This window comes from Strix aluco, chromosome Z (genome assembly GCF_031877795.1).
Source record: "Strix aluco isolate bStrAlu1 chromosome Z, bStrAlu1.hap1, whole genome shotgun sequence".
Classification (NCBI taxonomy): Eukaryota; Metazoa; Chordata; class Aves; order Strigiformes; family Strigidae; genus Strix; species Strix aluco.
The window spans coordinates 63,484,531-63,498,845 of NC_133971.1; the positions used below are offsets into that span (position 1 = coordinate 63,484,531).

General features: G+C 41.4%; 1 protein-coding gene across 3 annotated transcripts in view; it reads right to left on the reverse strand.

Annotated features, from left to right (window-relative positions):
- Positions 1–14,315, reverse strand: part of MARCHF3 (membrane associated ring-CH-type finger 3) — a 109,823-nt gene that overhangs the window by 24,594 nt on the left and 70,914 nt on the right. Inside the window, exons 9-10 of one of the 3 annotated variants that reach the window (XR_012621737.1) lie at positions 5,150–5,359; positions 3,534–3,648 (exon numbers count right to left, since the gene is read on the reverse strand). Coding sequence is in view for 2 of the 3 variants with exons in the window: in XM_074813317.1 (XP_074669418.1) it covers positions 5,114–5,359 (246 nt within the window). In the remaining variant the exon portion in view is untranslated. Of the gene's footprint in view, positions 1–3,533; positions 3,649–4,925; positions 5,360–14,315 lie in introns of those variants that run through there. The other 2 variants (XM_074813318.1, XM_074813317.1) reach the window with 2 other exon arrangements.

Here is a 14,315-nt window from a genome sequence, read left to right on the forward strand (position 1 = left end):
TTTATGTTACAGCGGGAAGCTGACTTACAGGAGGTACCTTCAGAAGTAGAAGACGCTGTGATTCCTATTGTATGGGCCAGAGGAGTCCCAAGAAAATCCAAAAGAGTAGAACCAGTAAGAATTGACCTTAAACCAAGATCATCCCTGGTAAGAATTAAATGGTATCCTCTAAAGCTGGAAGCTAGAAACGGATTGGTGCCAATAATTGAGAAATTAGTAAAGTACAAGTTATTAGTAGAATGCGAGTCAAAATACAACACCCCATTTTGCTGGTTAAAAAGGCCAAAAGTAAGGATTACCAGTTGGTCCAGGACCTGAGGGCAATAAATCAGATAACCCAGGATATTCATCCTGTCATGGCAAATCCATATATATTGTTAACAACCCTCACTGAAGAACATGCTTGGTTCACAGCCTCAGACTTGAAAGATGTCTTTTCCTGCATTCCCCTTAGTCAGGAGCTCTTTGCTTTTGAGTGGAAAATCCAGAAACAGGGAGAAAATCAAAATATACCTGGACAGTTTTAGCTCCAGGCTTTAAGAATAGCCTGACAATCTTTGGAAATCAATTGGCAAAAGAGTTAGAAATTTGGAGAAAAGAAAATCACCAAAGAACTGTATTACAGTATGTGGATGATATTTTGATTGCAGCAGAGACTGTCTTGCCCTGACCATAAGCCTTTTGAATTTCCCGGGCATCAGCAGATAGCGAGTGTCAGAGGACAAGGCCCAGGATTTGAATTGAAATCCTGGAAGGCTAGAGACAGCTAGGATCCAGTACAAAGAGGCCATCTGCAACCTACCTGAGCCCAAAACTGAGAGAATTACGAGCGCTCCTGGGAGTGGTGGGATGGTGCTGCCTATGGATCATTAACTATGGATTACTGGTGAAACCTCTAGATGAGATGTTAAAAGATTCCCACGATAAGTATCTTGATTGAACTGATAACGACAGAACTACATTTAAGCAATTAAAGTGATAGCAGCAACAGCATTGTGAAGTGCTAAGGCTTGGACAATAAGCCCACGCCAGAGTTGACCTATAGATGAATCCTGTACATTTTATAACTGATAACCATTGTGCTAATAGGTATTATACTAAGTTATAGCAAACCAACTGTTCTGATATAAAAGGTGGGAGTACTGAAGCCTGAGCAACAGGCCCTGAACTGAAACTGCTAACCCAGTGTGTAGTCATTAGTGAAATATGCATAGAAAATGTAGCTTAAACATCATAAAACATGTCTATCCTGAATGTATCCTTATATTTCTTTATGTGTGAGCAAGATAACAAGGCCACAGAAACAGTTGTCTGGCCTTGTGACCTTGCTCATAAATTAACTAGATAAGCAGGGAAACTCCCTTAGCTTCTCCCTTAAGCCCTGGCCAGGCTCTGGGGGGAACCTAACGTGAGATGAAAACCAGACATTTCCGCTTAAAACAAAGGTGTCAGCTATTCTGGATTACTGATTTTTAGGTATATAAGGCTGGGCCCGCTCACAGCGACTTTGGAAGCCTCACCTACGGGTGGACGCACCGCGTAGGATTTCCCACTTGCAGGGAAAGGTTCTCCAAATCCTCGCTGTAACCGGGGCTCCCCAGCGACTGCGGATCTGGATGATGGTAAAGTATGCAAGTGGTGATGTATCTTTCTTAATCACTATTCTCTCTCTCTCAGGTAGTAATGATTTGATGCATTACCCTGTATTTTCCTATTTGTTTAAGTGCACTGTTCTGTCTTTTCTTACTGTATGTTTTCTGTATTATTCTGTTATATTATTTAGTTATTTCTAGTAAAATACGCCTGCTCTTTTCACTCTGGTGTCTGAGTTTAATTGATATCCCTGATCAGCAAAACACATTGCTAATCCCAGAAGCCCGCAAGTTTACTTTGAGACATTTAATTATCTCTTTTGCTTTGTTGGTGCGACAGGGGAAAGCCTCGCACCACCCAGTAAAGGTATCAACTAAAGCCAAAATATATCTGTATGTTCCACACATGGTGGTTACTGTGTTAGAACAAAAATGGGGGCACTGGCCGGATCCCACCCGCATGTTAAAGTACCAAGTGGTGTTGCTAGAACAGGACAATATTCATCTTAAAACCACCTCAGTTGTTAACTCTGCTGTGTTTCTCTCAACTGACCAAGTAAAAGGAGTGCCACAGCACTACTGTTTGCAGACTATCGAAGACATCTACTCCAGTCAACCAGACCTCAAGGACACCCCATTAGAGAGCCCGGACTGGGAGCTGTACACCAAGGGAAGCAGCTTTGTTCAAGATGCAACGCGAATGTCCAGGTATGCCATAACCACTGTTGACAAAGGTAGTAGATTCACGAGCTTTGTCTTCAAAGGTGTCCACCCAGAAAACCAAATTAATAGCCCTCAAGAGAGCACTAGACCTGAATGAAGGAAAACGACCCAACATATGGACAGATTCCAAGTATGCCTTTGGGGTAGTCCATGCCCATGGGGCTATTTGGAAAGAAAGAGGGTTGTTATCAGCACCAGAAACTGATTAAACATGCCCCCCAGATCCAAGCATTACTGGAAAGCATTCAAAAACCAACACCAATTGGCAATCGCAGGTTATGCATTGTGAAGCCCACCAGACAGGTAAAACAGCACCAGAACTGGGTAACCAATTGGTAGATAAAGCTGCAAAGGAGGCTGCAGAAAAAGGCATCCTAGCCCTGGTACCCCAAAAAGAAACAATTTTACCAGACACACCACCCAAGTATGATAAAAAGGATGGTAAGTTGATAACTAAATTACAGGCCAAGGAGCAGGTGAATGGGTGGGCCATTTTGTCCACCAGACAGGTAATTATCCCACCCTCTTTGATGAGAGAAACTGGTAGGAAAGAACATAATAAAGTACACTGGGGAACAGAGAATTTGGTGAAACACCTTCAAAAAATGGTTATGAGAAGAGCTATGACAGAGATTGTTCGGTCCATTACAGAGAAGTGTGAAATTTGTCTTAGAAATAACCTGAACACTAGCAATAAACTAGTATTCAGGGTTACCAAAGGAAGAAATTCTTATGGAGATTATTGGCAAATAGATTTTACTGAACAACCTAGAAAAGGTGGGTATAGATATATTTTGGCTTTAGTTGATACCTTTACTGGGTGGTCTGAGGCTTTCCCGTGTCACACCAACAAAGCAAAAGAGATAATTAAAGCTATGCTAAAAGAAATTATCCCGCAATTTGTTACATCTTTGGGTATGTCATCAGATAATGGGCCTCACTTTATTGATGGAACTGTGAAACAGTTGAGCAACAATTTGGGATTACCACACTCCTTATAAACCACAGCAACTTCGGAAACTTTGTCAGGAAACATCTATGACTTGGGTATAGGCCCTACCCTTAGTGTTGCTGAGAATTAGAATCCAGCCCCATGGAAAGGGTAATTTGAGTCCATATGAGCTATTATATGGATGACTGTACCAGGCTCCGCATGTGCCATGCGCCACTCATGGGAGAACTAAATTTTAAAACTTACTGGACATCTTTAGGGAATACCTTACAGAAGCTCCAGAAATACGTTGCGACAAATAGACCTTTGGAACTTGACACACCAGCACATCCTTTCCAGCCTGGAGATTGGGTCTACGTCAATTCATGGATCACTGAACCTCTAACAGAAAAGTAAAAAGGACTGTTTCAAGTTTTGTTAATTACCTATACGGCAGTCAAGGTTTGGGGCAAAGGCCCTTGGATTCATTATTCAAGAATCAAGAAAGCTCCCACCCCATGGGTAGTGGAGCAGCAGTCTCCTCTTAAATTGAAATTAAGGAGATCATGATAGAGTTTTATGTTTGGTCTGTGACAATTATGATAGCCATGGGTGAAGTCTGGCCAGAATCAAAATGGAATCAGAATCTCTCTTTAATTTTGACACAACAAATTACTCGGATACTACATAGAAGTGATTGTTGGGTCTATACACATTTATCAGAACACTCTCTAGGAACACCAAAGTACATGGGGATTCCAATGCCTGACAATACCCCCTTACATGATAATATTACCATTACTCGAGGCCAGAGCTACATACACATTACAATGAGTACGGACTTTCAGTGGGGCAGTGCTAAGATGACTACTCAACAAGAAGTCCAAATAGAAGACAAGCGTTACAAACTGAAGTGTCCAGTTTATTTCAGGTAATATCACAAAATCGAATGACCTTGACTTTCTATTGGCCTCACAAGGGGGTGTCTGTGATTAATTAACTGTGATTTACATAAGCTGTTGTGTATATGTAGATCAGAATGGTAGAATTTCCACAGATTTGGCAGAAATGTGGGACCAAGGTTTTGCCACCAAGGACGATACATGGCACTAACTTACCTCATGGCTACCGAATTGGGTATGGTTAAAAATCTGTTTGTAATAATAATAGTAGTGGTCTGCATCTGTATCTTAACTCGCATTATGATTCAGTGGTGTAGCTGTTGTAGCAAACTCTACATGAAAATAAGGCATGGATATTAAGTATTGAGACCTTGGATTTATGAGTCCAAAGTCTCAAGAAAAGGGGGGAATTGATGCCTGCTAGCTGATGCCTGCAAGCAGTTGGTGCTAACTGCTGTAAGGCGCCTCAGACAAGAATGTACCCAAGGACATAATTTTTGTAACTGTGATGGGTACATCCTGGGGAGGGCAGAGAAACCAACAGACACCTGTGGCAGTCAAAGATAACAAAGCTGAGAAACTTTACAGACAGAGCAATGAGCCAAGACGAGGCCTTATATGAAAAAAACCTCAGAGTTCATGGAAAGGACACTAAGACACCTCTTCAACAACCACTAGGGACCACCACAGACCACCGAAGACCCCCATGGAAGCCCCCCCCCAGACCCTTTCCCACATTTTAGTACGCTTGCGCAATGTATTAACATATGCATTAGATCTGCTGGAAATAGGTGTGTCTTTTATTGTATATAACAAGTGTGCTTTTGTCTTTGGGCATGCACATTAAGTGGAATGATTCCCCCATGCTTCCAGTGCTGCAATAAAGAATGCCTGAATTCTAAAACTTCAAACTCATTCTTAGGGGGTTCTTTGGAGACCGAATTTACGATAACAGTTCTTTCCCCTTATTCCTGTGGGTTGAATAGAAAACTAGTACTTACTAGGGTCCAAAAGAGGTAAATAGTGAAGAGTGCGACAGTGAGTGCAATGAGGCCAACAGCTTCTAGCCTACTACTAAAGTGCAGATGGTCCACTGCTCCTCGTAGACACAACCAGCCAGAGATGGTCGCCAGCGGCGTGATAAACAAGAAGCATACCATGTCTCCAAAGAGAGTCCGTTTCTCATGCTGGCGGCCTGGGTTCTTCAGCCACTGCAGGCAAAACGCAGACAAAACAAGTGTCAGCACAGGGAGGATGTTTTACCCGAGATGAGCTGCTTGCTTGCAAAACAGAGGCCTGCCCCTTTGAGGAGGGAACATGGACCACATGCAGGACATGGCTTTGGCTGTCCCTAGAGAGCTCCCACCAGAAATTCTCCCCCTTGCTGTCTGCTGACGTGCACCTCTAGCCATGCGTACCTACTGTATCATTTATTCAGCTGAGGTAAAAGTTGCTTGATAAGGGGAAGTGTTTTGCATAGACAGCCCCTGGCATTCAAACTGTATGAGAAACTCCCTTCTTAATGTGGAAAGAATCACATGCACTCCTGACAACTCAGGAGTGCAGAAAATGTTTGTTAATATTTTGTATGTTAAGATTTTTTTTTACATTCTACTTATAATATTGGCAAAGCCACTTTAAACTTGCTTTCAGATATCCACATGAAAGCACAGCTGAATGCACACAAGGTTACTAAGGATATTAACTTTGCAAAACAGTTTCTGAAAGTCAGCTGCTGAAATGAAGGTTGATTGAACATCTATCAAGCCAACATGCCCGTGTTTCTATAAACAGGATTTTAGATAGCAGAGGTGAAAGAAGTAAGCCTGCAACAGAAACTCAGTAACTGAGACCTTTTAATAAAAAACTCTCATCACTCAATATTTGAACAGGAAAGCCACCAAGCCCTGCGATTTTTGCCAATATAAGCCATAGGATTTGGTCGAAACTGGTCTGCAGCATCCTTTTATTTTTTTTGTTCTTTGAGCATATAACCATATGCATCGTACTACCAAGAATAGCAAATATTTCTTCCTGTGGCACCTAGGAACTGCAACAAGCCTGGAAGCTGTACATACTACCCTAGCCACTAAGGACAAACACACCATGTACTGCACAGGACTGCATTTTCCCCAGACAGTCCACAATCTAAGCAGAGGAGTCAAAGCTGGGAATGGACAGCAGAAGTAGAGTGGCTGTCATAACCCCAGCTGCTGGCATGGCTGTGTAAGGGAAAGAATGTTGTTTTCGCATAATAAGCCTGATGGGAAGGGCAGGAGCGATTCACCAAAGCAATCAACGAGAGCAATTCACAACCATTGAAATCCCTGGCCTAGGGCTAGAAGACAAGTGGTCTTTTCCTCAACTGTGATGACCCGGTACTTGGAACTGGCTTTAGATGGATGCAGATACCGAAAGACTCGGTGAACCTGAATTTCGAACATTTCCATCTTAGTACGCTTGCGTGATGAGCTCATGCATATTAACTTCTCTGCCCTGGAGAAAGCCAAGGTTCATTTCCATGAACATGCGACGTATGAACACATACATGAAGGGGCGTATCGGTAGGCGGTTCGGGAAGCCTGTACACCCTGTAGTACTCAGTCACTGAGGAATCAGGGGAGGGAACTGGCGGTTGGGAGAAAGGGATATAAACCATTGCACGATGGTTGTTAGGCGCGTTCACTTGATGGGGGCACCCGGTCTTGCAAGAACATAATAAAGAGTGCTTCACACCGCATCCTGTCTGAGCCGTTGATAATTGGCAACTGAGCATTTCTCACAGCTGGAACTGGGCACAGGGCAGGCTATCAATTCTCAGTCTGGCATGTACCTCCCAAGCCCCTGGACCTGAGTGCGGAGGCCATGCTGAAGGTAAGAAAAAACATGCTCCTCCATGGAGCTATTGCATTATTTGTCATTGGCACAATAAGAAACCAAAGCCACTGCAGCTCTGTGCCAGTGGATGTGGATAAGGCTTGATGCCTGCAAGCAGTTGGTGCTAATTGCTGTAAGGCGCCTCAGACAAGAATGTACCCAAGGACATAATTTGTGCAGCTGTGATGGGTACATCCTGGGGAGGGCAGAGAAACCAACAGACACCTGTGGCAGTCAAAGATAACAAAGCTGAGAAACTTTACAGACAGAGCAATGAGCCAAGATGAGGCCTTATATGAAAAAAACCTCAGAGTTCATGGAAAGGACACTAAGACACCTCTTCAACAACCACTAGGGACCACCACAGACCACCGAAAACCCCCATGGAAACCCCTCAGAGACCCTTCCCCAAATTTTAGTAGGCTTGCGCAATGTATTAACAGATGCATTAGATCCTCTGGAAATAGGTGTGTACTTCTCGGAAATTACATGAATATTCATGTCTTTTATTGTATATAACAAGTGTGCTTTTGTCTTTCGGCATGCACATTAAGTGGAATGATTCCCCCATGCTTCCAGTGCTGCAATAAAGAATGCCTGAATTCTAAAACTTCAAACTCATTCTTAGGGGGTTCTTTTGAGACCGAATTTATGGTAACAGACTCATGCATCCTTAAACTCTCTTTCCTTCCAGTGTATTATACAGGGCAGTAGAAGTCCTGTCTCTTTAGCTTCAGAAACTAAGGTTGGGGAGGCAACTTCATCCCTTTACCAGTTAATGCCCTTTGTTCCCAGATACCTCAGGTTTTTTCCTTCTTCCCTATTACACTGCTACAGCAATGACCCAGAGGAACAGCAGGACTCAAGTTTTGACAAGAGAAGGTAAGGCTAAGAGCATTGTGCCAGCTAATGAATATTTCTCACCTAGGTATCCTGCCCCTCTATTATTTTCAGATCCTGCTTCATCTTTTCCTGCTTTGCCCCCACCATGAAAATAAATAGAGCATTTATTTCTCCTTCTTCATATGGGTAAAACAACAGTCAAGAAATTGAGTGCAACCAGGAACAGGTAGTCACTAATCTGGCACTAGCAGAAAAACACAAATGAGTAGATGAGTCTGCCTCAGCCTCACCTTCTCTCAGATGGAAATAATAAATTACCTGCTTCACAGGATTTTTGTGAGGTTTAACTGCAACACAGTAACTCAGCAGCCTAAGATCCATTTTCATGTATGACTCAGAAATTTAGGAGAGCACAAAAATATATTAATAAACATTTTTTGCAGGATGTAGTCTTTTAATTTGCTTGAATACTTCTAAAATCCTAAGAAAGTGGTAAGTGCTTCATAACTGTTACGTGCTACTATAAGCAAGAAGTTGTAATGGAAGACACTGGTTAAAGAGGGAGGCTCAATATTTTTTTTTTCATTTTCAAGCATTCTCCCAAACTCAACATTATTTAAAATACCAGAATACCGGGTGTGGTGCGTTCACCTCAAGCAGGAGCTAAGCACCCACACAGTCACTTGCTCATCCCCCCACCCCATTCGTATGGGGGAGAGAACAGGAAGAGGCTGCAAGCAGAGCTTGCTTCAGTAGAGCTTGTACAAAACAAGGAGACATATGTTCACATTTGAACAGCTTTTTATTTTATTGTAACTTTATAGAGAACACTATAAAGTCATGTGAAAGGCTCACACAACTTTCCTTGGGCTTTCATTCCATTTACTTAGAGAAACATCCGCAAGGGTGCATGCATAACAGTTTCAGGTTATATTTGGTTGCTTCTAGACAGGCAACCTTCACCTTGTTCAACTTCCAGTAATCCCTGTAATGCGAAACTGACAGGAAAATGAGAAGAACTAAAAGTGCCTGGTAGTGGAGATTCTGCTTTTAAAGATGACTGTGAAAAGGTTTTGTGAAAAGTATTTGTTTAAAAGGTGACCTGCAAGAGAGTAACTAAGCACCTGCACTTCTTGATCTCAATGGGAATTGCAGGTGTTCACCACTTTTCCAGGCAGCCCTTAAAATGCCAGTATCTCTTTATCTCAGTGCTATGTGGTGGCTGTCCCCCCTGTAACTGGGCAGTGATGAGTGCACTGCAACATTTCAGAGTCCTTCTGGCATCCATGCAGCTCAGCTAGTGCAAGAAATACTCTTTATTGATCCTAAATAAGAAGCAAGAATACATACATGTGAGGAAGCACGCTCATTAAGGCATGTGTTGCTATCTCTGTCCTATGACTTTGATGATACACAGTGCAATGCACATGAATTAAGACCACATTTTATGGTCTTAAATCCTGCTTCACAGGCTGATGGCTCCCTGTCCTCCTTATGTCCTGTCTGACCCGTATGAACAAAGAATCAATCCCAAGCATTCAAATATTAGATAAGTCTAGCACAGACAAGAGTAGTATTAAATAACAAATAAAATCCCCACCATTCTACAGTCTAACCTTAAAAGCTGGAGAAATTTCATTACTTAGTTCTGAAGTGGAATCCAAAAACAATGAATAAGTAATTTCAGTGTCTGTAAGGATTTCAGTCACAGAATGTATTTTTCTCCTGAAGTAGTGCATACTGTTTCTAAATCTGCTTCTGTTTAGATTCTAGATTTCAGTCTTCTGTTTTGGAAATGTGCACTGTTACTTTAGAGCTGAATATACAAGTCAGCAAATCTTTTTGTGAAACTGAAACCCACACAATGATCCCAACAAAGTGCTGAGCTGATTAATTGTGGCAGTACAGTAGGGACTACTCTGCTGGCAAAGAATGAGATGTAAGGCCAGATGCAACTGTCAGACCTGCACTATGACACTCTGAATTCTCTCCTATTAAAATGTGACAATGTGCTCAATTATTTCGGCAATAAATTGAGACTCTCACAGTAATAATTTCCATTTTGGGGAAAAAGAAAAAAAAAAAAAAAGAGGTCATGAAAAGGATTATGTTTGAAGCAAAATGCTGACCTGCCTGGCAAAGCACTATTTTATCAAATGCTATCTTACAGTGAACAGTAATTCCTGTTCCTGGATGGCCCAGGTGGAGAGCCAGAGTAACAAGTCATGAATTGACTTTAGCAATGGCAGCAAGCAGGAATTCAAGAACAGGTCAGTGCAGCACCTGATACACAACTCAATATTGGCACATAACTGACACAAGCAAAGGAACCCTGTGTCTGGAAACTAATACACACCTGATGAGAATCCAGCCCCTTGCAGAAACGTGGGGTTCCACCTTGCCCCTCACGGTGACACATACCAAATGGGGACTGCCCAGAAGCAAAACACCCCCCAAAGCCTGAGCTAATGGCTCTGGCTGCATGATATCTCTCTGCTCCCTCAGCTGTCTACGCCATTTCTTTGGCAGTGGGTGTTGCTGCTGCAGTTGTACAGACCATACACACTGCTCCAGCACAGGGGCTTTCCGCTCAGCCAAGCTCAGCTAAATGGGGCAGGTGTTGCTGAAATGACCCAGACTGTCCGTCCACCAGGGAATGGGCACTCCCCAAAGGGCAGCTGTGGCAGTTGGTCTGGGCAGGGCAACATCTTTGGCCACATGTATCTTTGCCCAGCAAATGTGTGCCTAAGCCTGCAGGCAGTGGCAAAAGCCCCTCTGAGACACACTGGTGATTTCCTCCTGTGCTCAGACAGGATCACTTCAGCTGGAAAACAGAAAGGGCATCAGGAAAACGGAAAGTCCACACCACAAGAGGGGATTTTAAAAGCTTGACTCATTTATCCCAGCAAAGTCATGCTCTAAATGTATCTTGGGGATGGCCAAAAGAAGGGAGAACTGAAGGGGGCATTGGTGAAGGAAAAGTGCCATTTAAGCTTAAGAACAAATGGGTAATAGTTGGCCATAAATAAATTTAGGGTAAGAATCAGAAAAATTGCCAGTCTTCAGAGGATCCAGCTCTGGAACAGCCTCCCAAGAAGAGCTGTGTAAACTAAAACCCCCAAAGCTGACAGTTTTATGAAGGAACTTGCTTACATTATGAAAGGGATTTTTGATGTACCACGTTGGACCTGAGAAAACACTGTTAACACACCCGAGGCTCCTTCACCCCTCACGCTGACACGTGTAATACACGTACAAGGATTTGTTTCACAAAGCAGAGTTGAATTTAAATTATCTGCCCTAGAAAGATTAAATTGATCTCTTGACTTTCATCAGAGGGTGTCCATGCTTTCTTCAACTGAACACAAACTCTAGTGCTCAGGAACTTAATGTGGATTTGCAACAGTCCCTGAGAGACTTTTGGTCTATGAGCCCACTACTGGCTTCCAAAATTTTGCCTGATATTTAAAACTGCATGCAAAACCAGATCTATGAAACTGTCCAAAATCCCCTTTCAGTGCAAATGTATAGAGATCTTTATTTGATGTTGTCAAATAATATGAAACTTTAGACTCCTGAGATGAGCAAATGGGCTCAGTTTCCTTTTAACTAGTTTACTTCATCTGGCATAAGCAAACATAACTGGAGACTGGAGAACTGCTCATCTGAAAGGGGAGACAGGCTGAGGCATCCACAAAGCAAAGCGAAGACTTACATTTGGAGAAGAAAATCATCAGAACAAGCAGCAACCAAGGGTCAGAACACCCTGGAGAGGCTCAGACTGAGAATTTATTTAACCTAACCAAAATGAGGTGCCAGCAGAAAACTGCTGTAAGACACTTCCACAGGTTTAAGCTACTTCACCATTGCCAAAGGCCAAATCCTGGAAGGACTTACCTCTGTAGGTCTATCATCAATTAGATGACTCACAAATGCTAAGTAACGTATGTGCATAGTTTTTTCCAGATCAGATCCTAAGGCTACAACCTGTTTCTACAGGGAAGTCCTTTTCAGTTCACTACATTTTCCTTGCAAAATTGATTTTACATAATTGTTGCTCAAGTTATACCAGCGGCAAAGAAGATTCCACACAGTATTAAGAAAATCCATCACACTGCTTTTTAGTTAAAGATAAGCGGGGGGGGGGCAGAGATATGAAAGTGATTGTCTTCCCTAAATGTGTTTCCCTTTGAACTAAAAATAGCTTATTACACATCAAACATACCAGTTCATTTCACTCTTTTCACGCTGATAGCTCTGCAGTGATTCTTGAAGAAAGCAATCTGTACACAAGCAAAACTGCTAGCAATTATTGTCATTTCTGGTTTCATGCCAGCAGTGACCAATGGGAGCATTTTGCCTTGGGCTTTAAGCAAAGAAAGACTGATATTGCCTTTTTTTTTTAGGGTGTTTCTCTTGAATGAACCAGGAGGACCATCTATTGGTCAAAAAAAAAAAGAATAACCATCTGAACAGTTCTGTTCAAATATTTTTTTACTTGAAAAATTTGTTTTAACTTTTTTCAGTGAAACGGTTTGAAACTAAGCTTAACTACATGTAAGTCAAAATAAAGTCTCCCAGACCAGAATGGTATGTATGTTTGTTTTCAGTGCAATGAAACATTTCAGGTGACTCAAAACTTTTCTGGGTTACTGTTTTGTCAAGGAAAACAAATATTTGATAGTTACTTTACAGTTGAAAAAATATTCATCTTTCAGTTTTTTGTTTTCCTGCTTAGATCAAACATTCAGTTACTGGCACAGTGTTATTGTTTTCAGTGGGTGCTTTTAGAAAGGCCATAGCGACAGCTCACAGAGATGTTCCTTTGGTCCCTGAGACAGAGGCCTGTCAATTTTACAGCTAGAAACTAAACGATCTATCTCTGTAACTTTACAGTGCTAATGTTATGGACTCTTTGTAACTGAGTCTGCTCTTATTTAAGTTTAACCCTTATTTTAACTCAGGTTTCAGGGAATATTTTAATTGTAGATGTCTGAATGAGCCAAAGATACTTTTTGAAATAGCAAATAAATTTTATCTGCATATTTTTGTAAGTGGAAAGAATATGTTATTCACTGTAAGTGTGGTGTATGATACACCTTTAATTTTTTTTTTGTTTTATAGAAAGAATAAACCACAGTGCAGATAGGAACCAACCTTAGGTGGTAGTTAAGTGTTAAGGAGAGTACTGCAGGCTGTTGCTATCACACCGTAACTGAATTTGCAGTCTAGACCCTGGGTAGTTTGCCAGCTGAAAAACAGGAGTTTGGTACAGAATGCTCCACCAAGTAGCCATAATGCAGTGGCCAGTAGATGTGGTGTTCAGCTTCTGGATTATACAACTTTGTTGTCTAAAGCCAGGATCAGTAATTCTCTGATAGTGAAAACAAACAATGAAGCTTGCTAAATTGTGCTATAAAAACCTATGAAATTTCTTGCAGGTCCAATTAAACAATATGGTATTCTTTAATATTAGTCTGTTGTACTCCTATTCTGTTTTGCTACTATCCACTTCTAGTTTATATTTCAGGCGATGCTTGTATCAGGTAAAAGATTTCAAGATGTGTCAAGAAAAAAGATTTTGTGGAACTCTGGGAGAAGCAGTATTTCCTTTTATCTTTATGTTTATCAAAGCTCCCATTCTATTTTGGATTAATGTATTCCCAATTAGGCAGACAAATGTATGCATTCAAGAAAATCAATCAACAAAACTAATGTTTTGCATTTTAAATCAAAAGCAAAGCAGATTTGCTATTGGCAACACATATTTTAACACATTGCAAATGACCTATCTACAAGCTCAAATATATGGAAACTAAAGACATGATAGATAATAAACCCTTAGCAGCTCTCCAAAAAGATGCAATAAAACTCTTTTATCTTAGCACTTTTTGTTTTTCATAGAAAAAGCAAACTTTGACTGGCTCCTACTGGTGGTAGGAAATGCTACCAGCAGGGCAGAGAGAATAACCAGGCAGTTTAGAAATGTATTGCAGAATCATGATATCCAAAGAAAAGTCACCAATACCATTATCTAAAATAAAAATAGCTGTACCCTTGAAAACCCACAGGAACTTCCCTCATCTTGCTAGGCCTTTAAAAAGAGCATTTGGCTTTTTCCAAAGCATCTATTTCCTCTCCGATTGTTCAGTTACTTTCTCCTGAGAACCTTCCTCAACATTTTTTGCCCTTGATCACTAGTCCTTTAAATTGAGGAAACAGCAGTTACAGATGTGATGGTTTGAATGCACAGTCTGTTCACTGACAAGTAATTTTTTCTTTTTTTTTTTTTTTTTTTTTCAGTGGGTAGGTTGGTCTTGTTTGCACTCTTGCTGTCAGTACTGAGAAAGATTTGTGCTTGGGAAAACTTTCTGTAAAGAACATAAAACAACTATTTCACTTATCTTCAAAGGAGCGAGAACAGCTTGTTTTGGTCTCTGGATTTTT